Raw genomic sequence first — 14,707 nt, 5'->3', positions numbered from 1 at the left:
ATGATAGAACGATTCTATAAATAATGAAAAAAGAGAGATGACAGAGATCGAGAATCAATGAGGGAGAGAGAAGAGGGAGGGATGAGTTTGGGAGATAGGAGAGAGTAGGTCTATCATAAGATAGCTTTGTAAGTTATCTTATCATAATGTGCTATTGAGCTTGCACCTCTTTCCTTTCTACTTTAGCTTCTGGACGATCACATGCCAAATAAAATCACTCGGAGATAAAACGATTTTCTGGTCGGCAATATTTTTATAAATAATTACACAAAATATTATTTATATAAATATTTTTAAAATTAACAATATTTTTGTAAAATAGTCTATATATCACATTCACCCCCACCGGAACGCCGGAACCGCACTGTCACCGGAATACACCTCTTTGTCGAGATTTCTTGACCGCTTCGCTAGCCTCTCTTCTCTCCGCGCGAAGTCGAAGAGAAAAGAATAAAAGATTGGTCGATGATGCCATGGAGAGCAGGCGGGCGAAGCCCTTCCATTCCTCCCTCCTCATCGGCTCATCCGCCCCAACCAGCGGACGAGGAAGAGGAAGCCGCTTTCGCCACCTCCGATCAGAGGACTCTCTACCTCGTCTGTAACCCTAAATCCTGACCCGAGCCCTCTCTTTCTATTCTCAACTTCTTCTTCTCGTTCTCCTCTTAACAATCCTTTTTAGGTCAATATTTTCATTGGCAACACCGCACGCTTCCTCAACAACTTCGCCGACGTCTGTCAGGACAAGCTCGCCAACGTCCACAGGTACTCACTCCACTCATTCTCTCCGTCTCACCCGTTGATCGATTCAACTTTCTCTTCGTAATGTTGTACAACGATAATCTCGGAAATCCCTTTGCTATCCAGAGTTGGAACCACTGCAGTCCTGTAAGATAGGTCTAGTTCTCTCTGTACACGGTTTTTGGTTAAATTGTGATCTAATGGAGGGAAAAGATTAGGTTTTTCGGCACAAGATGACTTAGTGAGGGTAAAACAATCTCAGGGGTGTCCTTTCCTATCAAGTTATTGCGGAATAAGAATAATTGTGATCAGTTTGTAATATGATTTCGATAGAGTTCAAGAACGGATACAGAAGGATGAATTTTAGGAACTCATGTCTGAGAAAGGAGTAGTCCCGTGGATGTCTTTTCGTATTAAAATCTTCCCTTTTATTTTGCTTCTTCCTTTCTCTTGCTAATTTTTTACTCTGAGGATGTTTTTCCCCTTCATTCTAACGAAGTATGATTTTTCATCTTCTTCCTTACTAACTTGAACTGACACTCTGACCATACTGAAGTGTAATGCATGTTGGCGATTGGACCTACGAGTTGCAAAGTGCCTGCAGCAATGGTTAGCCTTAAGCCCATATCTCTTCATACTTGTCATTGATCTATTGACTGCAAAATGTTTAGCTTAGGTCCACTCTTCTGTATGATAGGACAAGATGATGAATTCTATATGACTGCATACGAATATTTTTAAGCATTCCAAAATTCAGTTAATAGAATAATAATCCATACCATATGGGATGCATGGATAGATTACATATGAAAATGATTTCCTTGACAAAATTTGGGCATGAAGTGCAGTCGAACAATTGTCTTTTGTGCTTTCAAAAATATAACACAGTTGGTCAGGGGATAGGTAAAGGCATGTCTGCAAAAACAAGGTGGGATGGATAGAGCTTGGCAAAATCATGGCGCAACGATATAAGCAGGGGAAGATTATACATGACAATGATATATTTGGCAGTGTTTTATGGTTCAAAATGTTGGGTATTGAAGGATATTTTGTCACATAAAATTAGCATTTTCAAGCGAAGCATATATTAGTGGACAAAATAGCCAATTTCTTACGTTTATGTAGAATAACATCCTTAAAGGAAATAGCATACTCTAACTAAATATTGTAACATGAACATTGATAAGATCCATCACTAAATCATTGTTCAAATTTATAAACAACCAATAATACTCCATGCCAATGTTTTAAAACTTGGACTATTCATGGAAATATTTTAATGACTGCTCATGTCAGCTGGAAATGAACCTGACATCATCATGATAATATATACACACACATATACACATACTTGATAGTATAAGCAAACTAAATCTGTAGATATATATAATTGTTTAAAAAATATTTTATAAAGATTAACACCATCCTTTGTGCTTTTTCACCACTATAATCAAGGCGTGATGGTTCAACCAGATCAAAAGTTAATTGGGATTTTCCTCTCAAGTTTGTCTACTAATGATGTTATGTGCTTGCCACTTTACCATGACATTAGGAAATTGTAGAACCATGAAATGAAATAAACAAGAAATGGAAAGATTATTTCAATGTAACTCTTTGAATCTCCAGTTCTCAATTTCAATGAAAGGTTTTCTTAAGAAAAAAGGAAAAAGGATGGTAGGAGTGCATGGGTTGGGCTGTGTTTAAGGTATATTTCTCCTTTTATTGAATCCTAGCTAGAGGGTCTTATCAAAATGTTAAATAGAAAAGGAAATAAGAAAAACCCTACTAGAGTATAATAGATTAGAATGGACTCTTGAATTTGATCTCCAATTATATCACATCAATCCATTTTTTCAGGAGAGAGATAACCAAAGGACTGGAGTCCAGAGCGTCAGAGTTGGAGGTTGAAGGAATTAAGGGAGAGCTGCTGCATGGTTTTTATGACCCTCACTAAAGGAAGAAAGGATGTTTGGGAGGAACATGGTGTGTGAAGTGTCAAATGCTGGGGAGAAGTGTGGTGTGAAGTGTCAAACCCTTAGTTGTTTTGGAAAAACCCTAGGTGCTGCGGCAATGTGGCGAATGAAAGGGGCTTTTGTAATGTGGAAAACCAGCTGGATCATGAAAACCTAGGATGGTTCACATGGCCTGTCATTTTAATTGATGGTGCAGATGCTTTTACATTTAAAAAGGTGGCACAGTGCATGAGGATCTTACCACTACAAGGTCTGGAAGTGTCAAATGTATGCAGTCTTACTCCTCTATGTAGAGAGGTTGTCTACGTTATACACTTTTTTTTGGCTTAACAGCTTTAGAAGTCTATCCAAACTATAGACTTGACCAATTGATGATCCCACCAGTTGGTCTGATCTAATTTCTAAAATGTTACTCCATATATTGGTATCAATGCTCCACTTTGTAATTGAATATCCATTATGTCCATCATTAAGAGCTCAACTTTAACAAAAAAAGAAAGTCCTCCTTAACTTTGGGAAGTACCTTGGACTTATTTGAGAAGTATTAGGATTTTTGATAATTCAAAAATCGGATATCTAAAATGTATCTTTATGTATTCAAGTCATATCTGACTAGTGTTGGCATCAAGGATTGCCACTCGGAATCGGACTTCATGTCGGTAGATCGATGGTATGAGTCGGTACATCCCTGTATCAGATCCTATTAGGTTTGAACCGACATAAAAATGAGGGATGAATCGAGGAGAAAAAGAGAGAGAAAGAGAGAGCGGGAGGGAGGGAACGAAAAGGAGGCTAGCAGAGATACTGGCGGTGGCTATCGGAGGGCCATGGAGGCCTTCGGAGGGCCGCTAAAGCCTTCTAGGCTTCATGGTCCTCTGCGAGAGGAAATGAGAGTAGAGAGAGGAAAAGAGAGAGAAGAGGAGTGAGGGGAAGGCGGCAGGGAGGCCATCGTGGCTATTGAATGGCCCAAATCTGCCTCACGGTTGCCATGGATTTGAAACATGGGTGTTCCTGTTTCATCGTTTGTTTCTAAAAATGCGATAAATAGTGAAGCTAGCAATGAATTTTTATCACGTTTTAAAAAAATCCATTGCCGGCTTCATTATTTATCATATTTTTTTAAAAGAAAACGTGATGGCATAGGGAACGCTCTTGTTTTGCACCCATAGCAACCGTGGGGTGGATTTGGGCTGTTTGACGGCCACCTGATGGTCCTCCCACGGCCCTCCCACTGCCTTCCCTCACTCCTCTTCTCTTCCTTCCGTCCTTTATTTGTCTCTCTCTCTCTCTTCTTTCATCTTGCAGAGGATCGCGGAGCTCCGGAGTCCTCGGCGGGCCATTGCCAGCCTTTCCCTCTCCTTCTCTCCCCTCCTCTCTCTCTTCTTTTCTTTTCTTCTTCTTTGTTTCGTTTTCGCTAGTGTTTCGAATCGAACTCCCGAACCATGCTAGTTAGCGATCGCTATGGTTTGGTATTCCCCGAATTGCTCGATTTGGAGCAGTTTGCAAACCATGGTTGGCATCCTATACGTATGACATATATGCATGACATGCAATTTGAAGTATGTGTATACTAGGTAAAGCTATAAAAGATAGGGCATCATAAGCTTTAGATCGCACCAAGAAGTTTGTGTGACTGAGAGTCATTTAAATGTTGGGACACATGCAATAAAAATTTCAAATTTTTCGGTGAGGTCTCATAGAGAGATGGGAAACTCAGTTTGAGTTTTGGCAGGGTCTATGGGGTTTTTATTTTAGTATTTTTAGTGGTTTTAGAAGCTTGACTTCAAGATTTTTGAGTTTCAGTCAAACAATCAGAAAAATCAAAAGAAAAGAAATAATAGAAGAAAAACAAAAGAAGCCAAGATGACTATTCATAGCATTTTATAGTGTTCCATATCACATTGATTCTTTGTTTGTAGCTGTGATAATGTTATGCAGAACTTAATATTGCATGTAAGTGATCCTTGTTAAGTATTTCAGCACTTTGTAGGGTGAATATGAACTTCTGCTATTTGAAAACTCATAATATTTATCAATTTTTGAGTTTTCTGAAGTGCTAAGTGCATCTAATTTTTTTCACCATTATTTAGTACAACGCACTAATACATTGAATTTGGGCATTTCTTTCTTATCACTTTTGATGTTAATTGACTATCTAACTGGATGATTCTATTGTAGTTGTATTTATGGTTTTGTTTCTTTAAAAATTAGTAAAATACCACGTGGAGATTGATGTTGAAGATAGCATTTTCATAGTGCTACTCTTCCTTGCTTTTATTTTCACTCTTTTGGAAAAACTTTGCTATCAAAAGTTCTAAAGATTTTACAAACAATTAAAACAACTAAAGGATTTCATTATATATATTATTCAATTTGCTTAAATTTTCCTCTCAGGTTTTTGAAAACAAAAAGAGAACCAAATTGATATCAAATGGTTCTAATTAAATGTCTGTAATTATAGAATATTTAATGTATATAAAAGAGATGTAACTCTTGCAAAATATCTTGTCTATAGTCATTCACATTAGTTTCTTCTATAGTTCTACAGTAAGAGCCTTCTTGGAGGCTTTGGCACCTCAAGGTTTTGATTAATATCTATCTCCTTTAACTCCAGATTAAAAAAAAAAAAAATTATTGGAAATTGACACTTTATAGCTTATGTAGTTAATGATTTCAGCTGAAACTAATCAAAATCCAAAACTAAGTGGTTGCTTGTTTGATCATAGTTGAAAGCATTCGTCGAATCATCCCGAATCGGATGGTTCAGGTTGTGTTGACCGTATTGGTGGGATACCGGTCCGGTTCCAGCGTACAAAACATCACAGTAGCCATCTTGGAGGGAGGGAGAAGAAAGAGAGGAAGAGAGAGAGAGGGGGAGAGAAGGAGAGGGAGAGGAAGAAAGGGCCTCCGACGACTGTCGCAGGCCAATCCAAGCTCTTGTCTAGCTCGGCAAGGATGGATGGAGGGAAGGAGAGAGACAGAGAGATGCTTACTGGGCTATTGGAGGCCTCCGGATGGATGGCAATGTTGTCGTGACCTCTCCTACGGATGTCGAGCCAGTGCCAAGGGGAGCTGAGGGCGGCCAAGGTCGGAGAAGCGCTTCCATCCCCTTCAGTTTGAAATAGGGGTTCACCTCTGTTTCATTTTTTTTCGTTTTTATTGGGTGAAGTCATTGCCGACTTGATCGTATTTTGTTTTTTTATAATTTTGGGAGAAGTCGGCAAATGGCAAACCGTTTGCCGACTTCTCTCGAAATTATAAAAAAATAAAAAAAATAAAATAGGGGCGAACCTTTATTTCAAATTGGAGGAGGGCGGAGGTCCTCATCCGGCCTTGGCCGCCTCAACCCCCCTCGGTGTTAGCACGCTGGCTATCGAAGAGGTCACGGTGGCTTTGCCATCCGTTTGGAGGCCTTTGAGGGCCTCCGATGATCCAGTAAGTATCTCCATCTCTCTATCCTTCTCTTTCTTCGCTCTTATCGAGCTCGATAAGAGCTTGGATGGCCTTCAATGGCCTTTGATGGCTCCTCTCCCTCTCCTTCTATCCCGCTCTCTCTCTTCCTCTCTTTCTTCTCTCTCTCTCCCCTTCTTTGCCCTATTGATTCGGCCTAGCAAGGAGTGGTATGGATCCATACCAAATTGTACCATCGGTCAGCTAGCATGGGTTCCGGTTTCGGTTCCGGTTCGGCAGTCCTTGGTTGAAACTGCTCCATTTAGGCAAACTTAAGACTTTTGTCTGAGATAAATTTTTGACATGTGGTAATAGATGAGGGAAAGTAGGATATGAGAGTGCTTGTGGTTACCATAACTCATACTTTGGAAAATAAAGATGTGCAAAAAAGTCTAGAAAACTCGATGTGGAATAGTTGAGACATTGATATGGTCATTGACTTTTTTATGAAGAAAGTTAAAGTCCTATAAGGCTTTTAGTGGCTCTAGATTAAGAATTTAGGCCTGCAAATGGGTTGGTCTTGAACCGACCTTGTGAGGCTCAGTTTGGCTCGACCGTTTAGAATCCATGAGTTAGTTTTGGGCTTGAAACGTGACCTATTTGAAAGTCCCTGTCAAGTCTAGATCATTTCTCTAACTTGACTGGTCTGACCAGAATCATGTATCAATTGGGATAAAACTGATCAAGTATTTGATGACTTGACCAACCGTGTTTGGCTCTTTCTAACTCAGCTCCAAAACCCATGAGTTTGAAATCCCTACCGGCCTAGCCTCTATCACTCACCCTATTGTACTGTTTAGTTTGTAGGCTAGGTATTAGGACCGTTATTTGTTGATTGAATGCTCAATTAAATTTGAACCCTGTATTTGTCTCAGCACTAGTGGTAGCATTTGGCATCTATACCCTTTTATTTTTCTCTTCACTTGTCATCTATTTTATTTTTCATTTTTTCTTTATACATAAAATACATATCATACTTCTCCTTTATCTTGTAGTGAGCCTGGACCTACAGCAAGATCTGATCTGGATCCAACTGCAATGTATTGGGTTTGTGACATGCTTGATGCTGCCTGACCTGATGGAACTGATTAGTTTAAAAATTTCCATGGAGCCAACCAGCCTGATCTGGCTAGCCTTAGGCTAATGGTTTGGGTCCTGGTTTAAAATCATGAGCTGAATGGAAATAGAGTCAGGTCTCATCATGCTTTCCCCAGTGCGTACGTGGCCCAGTTGCAGGCCTAGCTAATATTAATCATCATGATGAATATGTGTTTCTGCAACTTTTTTTTTTCAATATCTTTTAGAGTTGTGATTAAAATGAAAAAAATACAAAAGTTCCATCAAAATGATTCAACAACAAATACATATATACTTAGTGCAGCAGCTGCCCTGGTATTAAAATAGATACTGAACCTTAGATATCCACAAATCATCAAAGCAAAAGCCCAAGATCTTATAAGGTGGACTCTTTCAAATTTTGTTGGTATTTTGGGGATATTGGGAATATAAATAGGCCAACCAGTCAGCCTTAGAACACTCTTTCCTTTTGTGTTTAACCATCTCAGTTGAAAATATTCTTTGGCAAGAGCATTATTCCTTTGGTGTTGATTGACAAGAATACATGTGACTCTGAGTTCATAGTGTAAATCTCATCTCACTCATAGTGTAAACATTTCCGATTAATAATGAGAGAATATAATATGGTAACTGTTGCTTCTTTTGAAGTCTCTGTGTTGATCTTTGGGAAAACCCATTCTATCCAAAATTGACATTCAACTACATTTCAACCTATGCAAGTATCTGTTGCATTGCCATTTTCTTTGCACATGATTGACAGCATAATCACATTGCACTTGCTAAGATAATTGAAGCCCTCCAAAGTTGGCTGGCACTAGGTTCTGCTTGCAGATTCCATCAGATTATATCATTTCCTTGTAATGTAGGCAGCTAGTCTCATTTTACATTGTTGGATAATATTCTTGAATATATGACATACCTATGACACTGCTATTGACCTAATTGAATTTCATGGCACTTGTTCTAGTTTTTTGTTTTATGTTTTTGATTGAGTCTGCTGATGCCTATCAATTTCAATATGGTATGTTCAGGAGAATCTTGCGGTTAGATGCAAGTCTTACTCTTTTAGAAGCAAAGTTAAGGAGCACATGTCCCAAGCAAGAGTTTGAGGATGACAGTGGCTTCAAAACCATGGGTTCTATTCTTTCTAACCTGTTGCCACTTGATAATTCATTATATTCACCTCGTGTATCCAGTGAATCTTTAAGGTTAGTGTATCTTGTTACATGTACCATCTTTTCCCCTTCTCTCTATTGTTGTGATATTATCCCATTCCTTGCTTTTACTTGTTTTTAGGGGGGCTACTTGACCTGATCTTGATTGAGCCTAGGACCAATCAAGTTTGGCTTGAAATATTTTTGGGCCTGAATTTTGATATCATCATCCATAGTTCAATTGAACCTGACTCAACCATAAATTCACATTGAGTTGAACATTAGGCTAATTGATCAGCTTGATAACCTCAAATGGAGCTCAAATTAGTTCAGGATTGTATTTAGCTTGAATGAAACTTGATTCAAATTCTATTCAAAAGTTGAATTAAAGATTTATTTGATATTGAAATGTAGCAAAAAATTAGTATTTAATTTAAAAAATAAAGTTAGAAAAATTATCAAATATACTAATGAAATATATTATCAGTTATCACTCCATTAGACATAATATTAACTAAGCCATCAAGCATGACTTGTATATGGTAGTATATTATATAAAATATGTTATTCTGTTTGTTTTCAAGCTTTATTGTGCTGGATTGATTTTTGGCTTGGCTTGAAATTAATTTCCAGCCTATGAGTCACGTTCAATCTTTGTTCAATTAAATTTTAGCCAAGCTTGATTCAAGCCTTATTTAGTCTGAGCTTTCACTTCTCAAATCAATTGACAACCATATATGTGTTTTATTTGTATTGTATATATTTCTAGATTGCATGCATTTTTTTGTACCCCTTTGAGGTATTGCAAGTGATTGCTTCTCCATAACTACGATTCATAACCTCTATCATAAGGAACGATAAGCAATAAGCATTGTTCCAATTACATGCTCTTAACTTTATAAAAGATCTTCATTTCCAATGACACTGTGAGGATGACATCCCAACACCCTCTCACAGTGCGAGGCTTTTGGAAACTTCGCACAACTCCCATCTATTTCTGTTCTTCCTTGAACACTTGGTACAAGTATTATCATGTAAATCTAATGGAGACATTGAGGTTGGCACATTTGCTTTATTGTTCTGCTTCCTTTTTTTTCTTTTACTTTGTTATTAATGCTTAATTACTCCTTTCTGTTTTTTGGATTGGTTCTTGTATAGATTACAAGAATTATAAACAATTTACTTATAATCATTTTGCTGGACATTTTTACCATAACTGATAACTTCTACTGTTATTCTAGTGATTATTAATTAGTTTTATAAAAAAGAGTTTGCCTATGGGTTTTTAAATACTTCATTTCCTACGTTCTTACAGAGCTGCTTTCTGTGTCAATGCAAAGTGAATAAATCCTTTGAACATCCAAGTTATCTTTATTCTGCTTCATTCTCTTAAAATTTTCTATATAATCTGGCTTTTACTTTTCATGCATTTTTAAAGGCTTGACACATATTGCACATGGCCACAATGTGACGTTTTTTTTTGTTTTTTTTAATTTAATTTTTATTTTTTTTTAAAATTCGGTGTCAACTGATACAATTAGTGTCTTCATTTCAAACTTCTGACTTAGTTTTTATCACAATCCTTGGAAACATTTTTCATCACTTTGTTTCTTTAAGTATGTGCAAGCCTTCTCTTATTGGACAACATTTTGAATATATATCATGTTAGGAAATCCATCACATGGGTTTTCAGTTGCACACAGAAATTTCAAAAATTTAAAACCTAGCGGAATAGAAATTTCAAAAACTATTTCAATACTTTCAACATTGTTCTAGGACAACCATATAACATAACGTTTCAATATTATACGAGAGCAACTTTATGTCAGAACGATGTTAAAATTAATCTTTAATTAGATCTAATTTAATCTAGCATGTATAGAGGTCATATCTCAACATAAATTCAGACATCATCATATGTACAAGATTAAGATCTACGCAAAAATAAAAATCTGATTTTTACCTTTACGCAGATAGATATTCACCGCAATCCGATTATCCGTGGATATCTTCAAGATCCGTTGAAGCCGCAGTCTGATGATCTGTGGATGTTTTCAAGGTCCGTTGAAGCCGCACAAGTGTCTGACTTCTACAGATATCCATTCGAGGTTGATCTGATCAGGAGATCTCGATCTCATCGGAGTGCTAGCTCCCTTGCAGAGATCGCTCTTTGGATTATCGAATCTTTTCTCCTTTTTAATTCTCTTCTCAAGGAAACCAAAGATCTGTAGAAGGAACAAGAAATCAGATCTAAATCTGATTTCTTTTTCTCTATTCTCTTCTCGAGAGAAGAAAAAAATCTAGATAAAGAGGAAGATGAGAGATCGAATCTCTTTTCTTTTTGATTTGTTCAACACTTGGACTGAATCTGGAGGAGATGAAGATGGCTTGTCCAACTCTTGGACCAAAGAAAGAGGAAGAGGAAAGGAAAGGGGTCCAACTCTTTGGACGTTTGGAAGAGCAAGAGGGAGAGAGATGAAAGGGGAGAGGCGTCCAGCTCTTGTAGCGCCCCATGTGTATGCTAATTTGATTTTTTCTCTCATGATTCCTCACGGATGCCCTCTTTTTCTCTCTTTTCTTCATGCCACACCTCACATAATTTGCTATATGGAGGTGCCTTCCTTATCCCCTTTTAAACCATAACACTTAGGGTTAGTTAGGGTTGTTAGCATAGAGTCCATTCTCTAGTTGCTGCCCCTCTTTTGCGTGCCATTCTTTCTCCACGCACAAAAATAATTTGGCATGATGTTTTATGGGGTGAGGCTCTCTTGAGGCATGGAAAAGGAAAGAGAGTCCCAGTCTAATGGGACTCTAAATCCTAACCCAATTCTAATGCGATTCGAATCCAATTCGAATCTAATTGGAGTCAAATCCAATTAGGGATTAAGTCCAAATTTTATTTGGACTAGAAATCAAATTAAATCAGATCCAATCAGATTAAATCTAATTTCTCTTGAGGCGTGATTTCTCTTGGATCAAGTCAAACACTTGGTCCAAGTCTTATTGGCTTCAGGTCCAAATCCTAATTGGTTTAGGTTTCATAATGAGTCAACAATTGATCTAGTCTAAACCCTTTAGACCAATGAAACCCAATTCGATTCAAAATCAAATCAAGTCCAATCAAATTAAATCTGAATTTAGTTTGATTAGGACTCGACCCCATTATTTGATCAAATCAAATAATCTAGCAACAATTACAAACCAGTCATCCTTTAACTTACTAACTCTTAGCAAGTCCTCTATATAACTTTTACATAATCATCCAATCATCAATCAAATTGATAATTGAATCTTTTTGCGATTCTAAATCGCAATTCAACAATCTGACAAGTCAGGATCTCTTTTGTATGTGATCCCTTAGATTCTATTTTGTCTGCTAGTGAGATATATTTGATCTTCATCAAAATATCATCGAAATTTTTTTTAATAGATTGGAATAATTCCAACTCACCAATTGAGAATTATTAACCATCAAAATGATTCTCTTTAGTTTCACAATTCATCAGTGACACCTAGCAGTATGTAGTGGCAATCCAGCAGAACAGAAGGAATGAACCTCTAGGTGTAGTTACCGTGTGATTCAGTTTTTTTATTGTGAGTCCCGACAAGATGGAGATTATGAAAAATTTGTCAAATCTCATCATGTGTCATATGTAAGATTTATTCGACTTGAGTTCTTATGTGAAAACTATGGAAATACTTTTTCATCATTCACTCTACCCTGACCAAGGTCTTCTGAACTCAGTCTCATAAATCACATAGGACTTCTTATCTATTGATGTCGATAGATTCCATCTAGGTGCACATCCTACAACAAAAAATCTACTGCAGTTAATCTGTACCGCAAGTATCCGAATGGTTAGGGACTAAGTGTATGTACAGTCAAACTATAGCAACCTCATTGTGAATAATCGAGGCACCGCAGGTCAAAGAACTAGTCATGCCACTGCAGCATCGAGAGAGTCATTGATGAGTGAGTAGACATCCAAGTGACTCGTGTTGGTCATGCTCGATACATTTGTTCTCTAACAAACATCTGCACTTTTATTTCAGTGTTTCAGACTGTAGACTTGAGACTCGTCTATTCAAAGGAAAGTTATCTGTGCATCAATCTAACTGGATCAATCATTGTTCCCGTGATGATCCATCGATCGAAAGCAATTTAGGAATTAACTACCGATGACACATGTCTCAAATTCTCAACTTTTAAGAATATGTGTCATCATCTTATTAATTTTTTTGATGATTTATGGACATATACACTACATGAATAGAAATTAATTATCCTAATTAATTAGGTGAAGTACAAAATTATGTCTTAGAAAGAATTAATGTGTCAGTCTAATTGGCTTCTAGGGCATACATTTAACAATCTCCCACTTGTATTAAAACTAATCTGCCATAGATCTAAGCCCTATCTTCTCAAGATGAGTTTTGGTCCTCTACTGGCAAGATGGTTTAGTCTATGGACTTGCCACATTTTCGTGGGGTCTACTCTCTGATCCTCGAAGTCTTATTTTTCGAAATAGCCGTGAATAGTTAAAAATTATCGTACTTATGTATTAAGAATTCTGGTGAGATCTAAGCTCCTTAGCTAGAGCTATGGTGCTTATGTTGTCGCAGTACAGTATTGTACCATCTGATGACATTACACCCACCTCTGCAAAAAATCTTTTTGAACCAGAAGGCTTTCCTAGTTTCATCATAAGCAGCGACATATATGGCTTCTAGAATTTGTAATGATTGGTTGTTTGGAACTTTTTCAATTTATCGAATCTTCATTATATAAGGAAACACATCTTGATGTAGACTCTTTACCATCAACATCAGATATGAAGTCTAAATCTGTAAATCCTAGTAGTATCCTCAATTTTTCTTCTCTAAAGACTATGAACATATCCTAAGTACTTCTCAAGTACTTAAAAATATTTTCACAGCTATTTAGTATTCTTAGTCTGAATTTAATCGATATTTGCTCGTAATACTCACAGCAATAGATATATCAGTCTGTGTATATAGGATGGCATACATGAGGCCCTCTATAGCTGAAGCATAAGGGATCCAGCTCATGTGCTGTATTTTCACAAATGTGTCAGGATACATCTTTTGGGGATATTAATCTCATGCCTGAAGGATAGAAATCTCTCTTGGAGTTTTCATGCTGAACCTCTTCAGCACCTTTATGTGCATCTTCTATGAAAGATCTAGTATCCTTTTAGATCTATCTCATAGACCTTTATAGAGTGTTTTCCAAAGGTCTCTTATGGAGAATATCTTTAGACAATCAAAATTTTTAACCAAAGTCAGCATAGGAACACAATTTCTAATTAGGAGGATGTTATTCACGTACAATATGAGGAACATGACAGCGCTCCCACTGATCCTTTTACAAAGATATGTTTTCTCGTTCTTGGTGAGATCAAACTATTTGATCACATCAAGTATTCCAATTCTGAGATACTTGCTTTAAAGGTCTCGACCTTTACATCTCTTCCTTTTGTGGATCCATTTGAATTCAATAGGTAGTTTACCTACCGGTGGATCTATTAAGGTCTAGATTTGGTTGGAATGCATCGAGTCAACTTTTGACTTTATTGCATTCTATCACTTCTCGGAATTGATGTTTGACATTACCTTATAGTAGTTTTTCGAGATCATCTTTATGTTTCCTATCTTCCATGAGGAATATTTTCTCTACATCCTCTATTAGAATACTTAAGTATCTTTCAATAGGATGAGAGATCCTACTCGACCTATGAGGTGGAGGAGGTACTACATGTACTGGCCTAATATGAATAGGTTCTTTAGGTTCTATTGCTCTTAGAGACTTTTTCCTTGAGCTCAAATTTTCTCCCATTATCTCCATTTTGGATAAATTATTTCTCCAAGAATATAGCATGTTGGGTCACAATCATATTGTAATCCTTTGAAAAGTAAAAGTAGTATCTTCTAAACTCTTTAAGATACCTTAGAAACGAGTTCTCATAGATCTAACCTCTAATTTGTTCGTCTGTTGTTGCTTGACATGGATCTGACATCCTTATCATGTCTCACATCTCATACGGTGTGATAGAAATAGACTTAGAAGGAACTATTCAGTAGTAAAGTTTATCCCCAAAGAAATAAGGAAAGATTAGTGATGTTTATCATGGATTAGACTATATCAAATAGGATCCCTTTCTTTCTTTTTGACATCTCGTTGAATTGAGGTGCACCAAGAAGAGTCCATTGTGTGGCTATGCAGTTTTTCTTGAGATGGGTTAGGAACTTTCACTAAGATATATACCTCCTCGATCTCATCGAAGAACCTTCAGG

At 37.1% G+C, this 14,707-nt stretch overlaps 1 protein-coding gene across 16 annotated transcripts in view; it reads left to right on the top strand.

The window, feature by feature from the left end:
• Positions 1-343: 343 nt before the first annotated feature.
• The window catches only part of LOC105034647 (uncharacterized), a 39,462-nt gene continuing 25,098 nt past the window's right edge, over positions 344-14,707 (top strand). For 8 of the 16 annotated variants that reach the window (XR_830187.4, XR_830186.4, XR_012142692.1 and 5 more), the window contains exons 1-4: positions 346-594; positions 680-762; positions 1,295-1,347; positions 8,270-8,446. Coding sequence is in view for 8 of the 16 variants with exons in the window: in XM_010909871.4 (XP_010908173.1) it covers positions 474-594; positions 680-762; positions 1,295-1,347; positions 8,270-8,446 (434 nt within the window). In the remaining 8 variants the exon portion in view is untranslated. Of the gene's footprint in view, positions 595-679; positions 763-1,294; positions 1,348-2,595; positions 2,979-8,269; positions 8,447-14,707 lie in introns of all 16 variants that reach the window. The other 8 variants (XR_830189.4, XR_012142689.1, XM_073260893.1 and 5 more) reach the window with 3 other exon arrangements.

This window comes from Elaeis guineensis, chromosome 7, assembly GCF_000442705.2.
Source record: "Elaeis guineensis isolate ETL-2024a chromosome 7, EG11, whole genome shotgun sequence".
NCBI classification, from domain to species: Eukaryota; Viridiplantae; Streptophyta; class Magnoliopsida; order Arecales; family Arecaceae; genus Elaeis; species Elaeis guineensis.
Note: the sequence above shows the minus strand (reverse complement) of the source record. Positions and strands in the feature narration are given on the sequence as shown.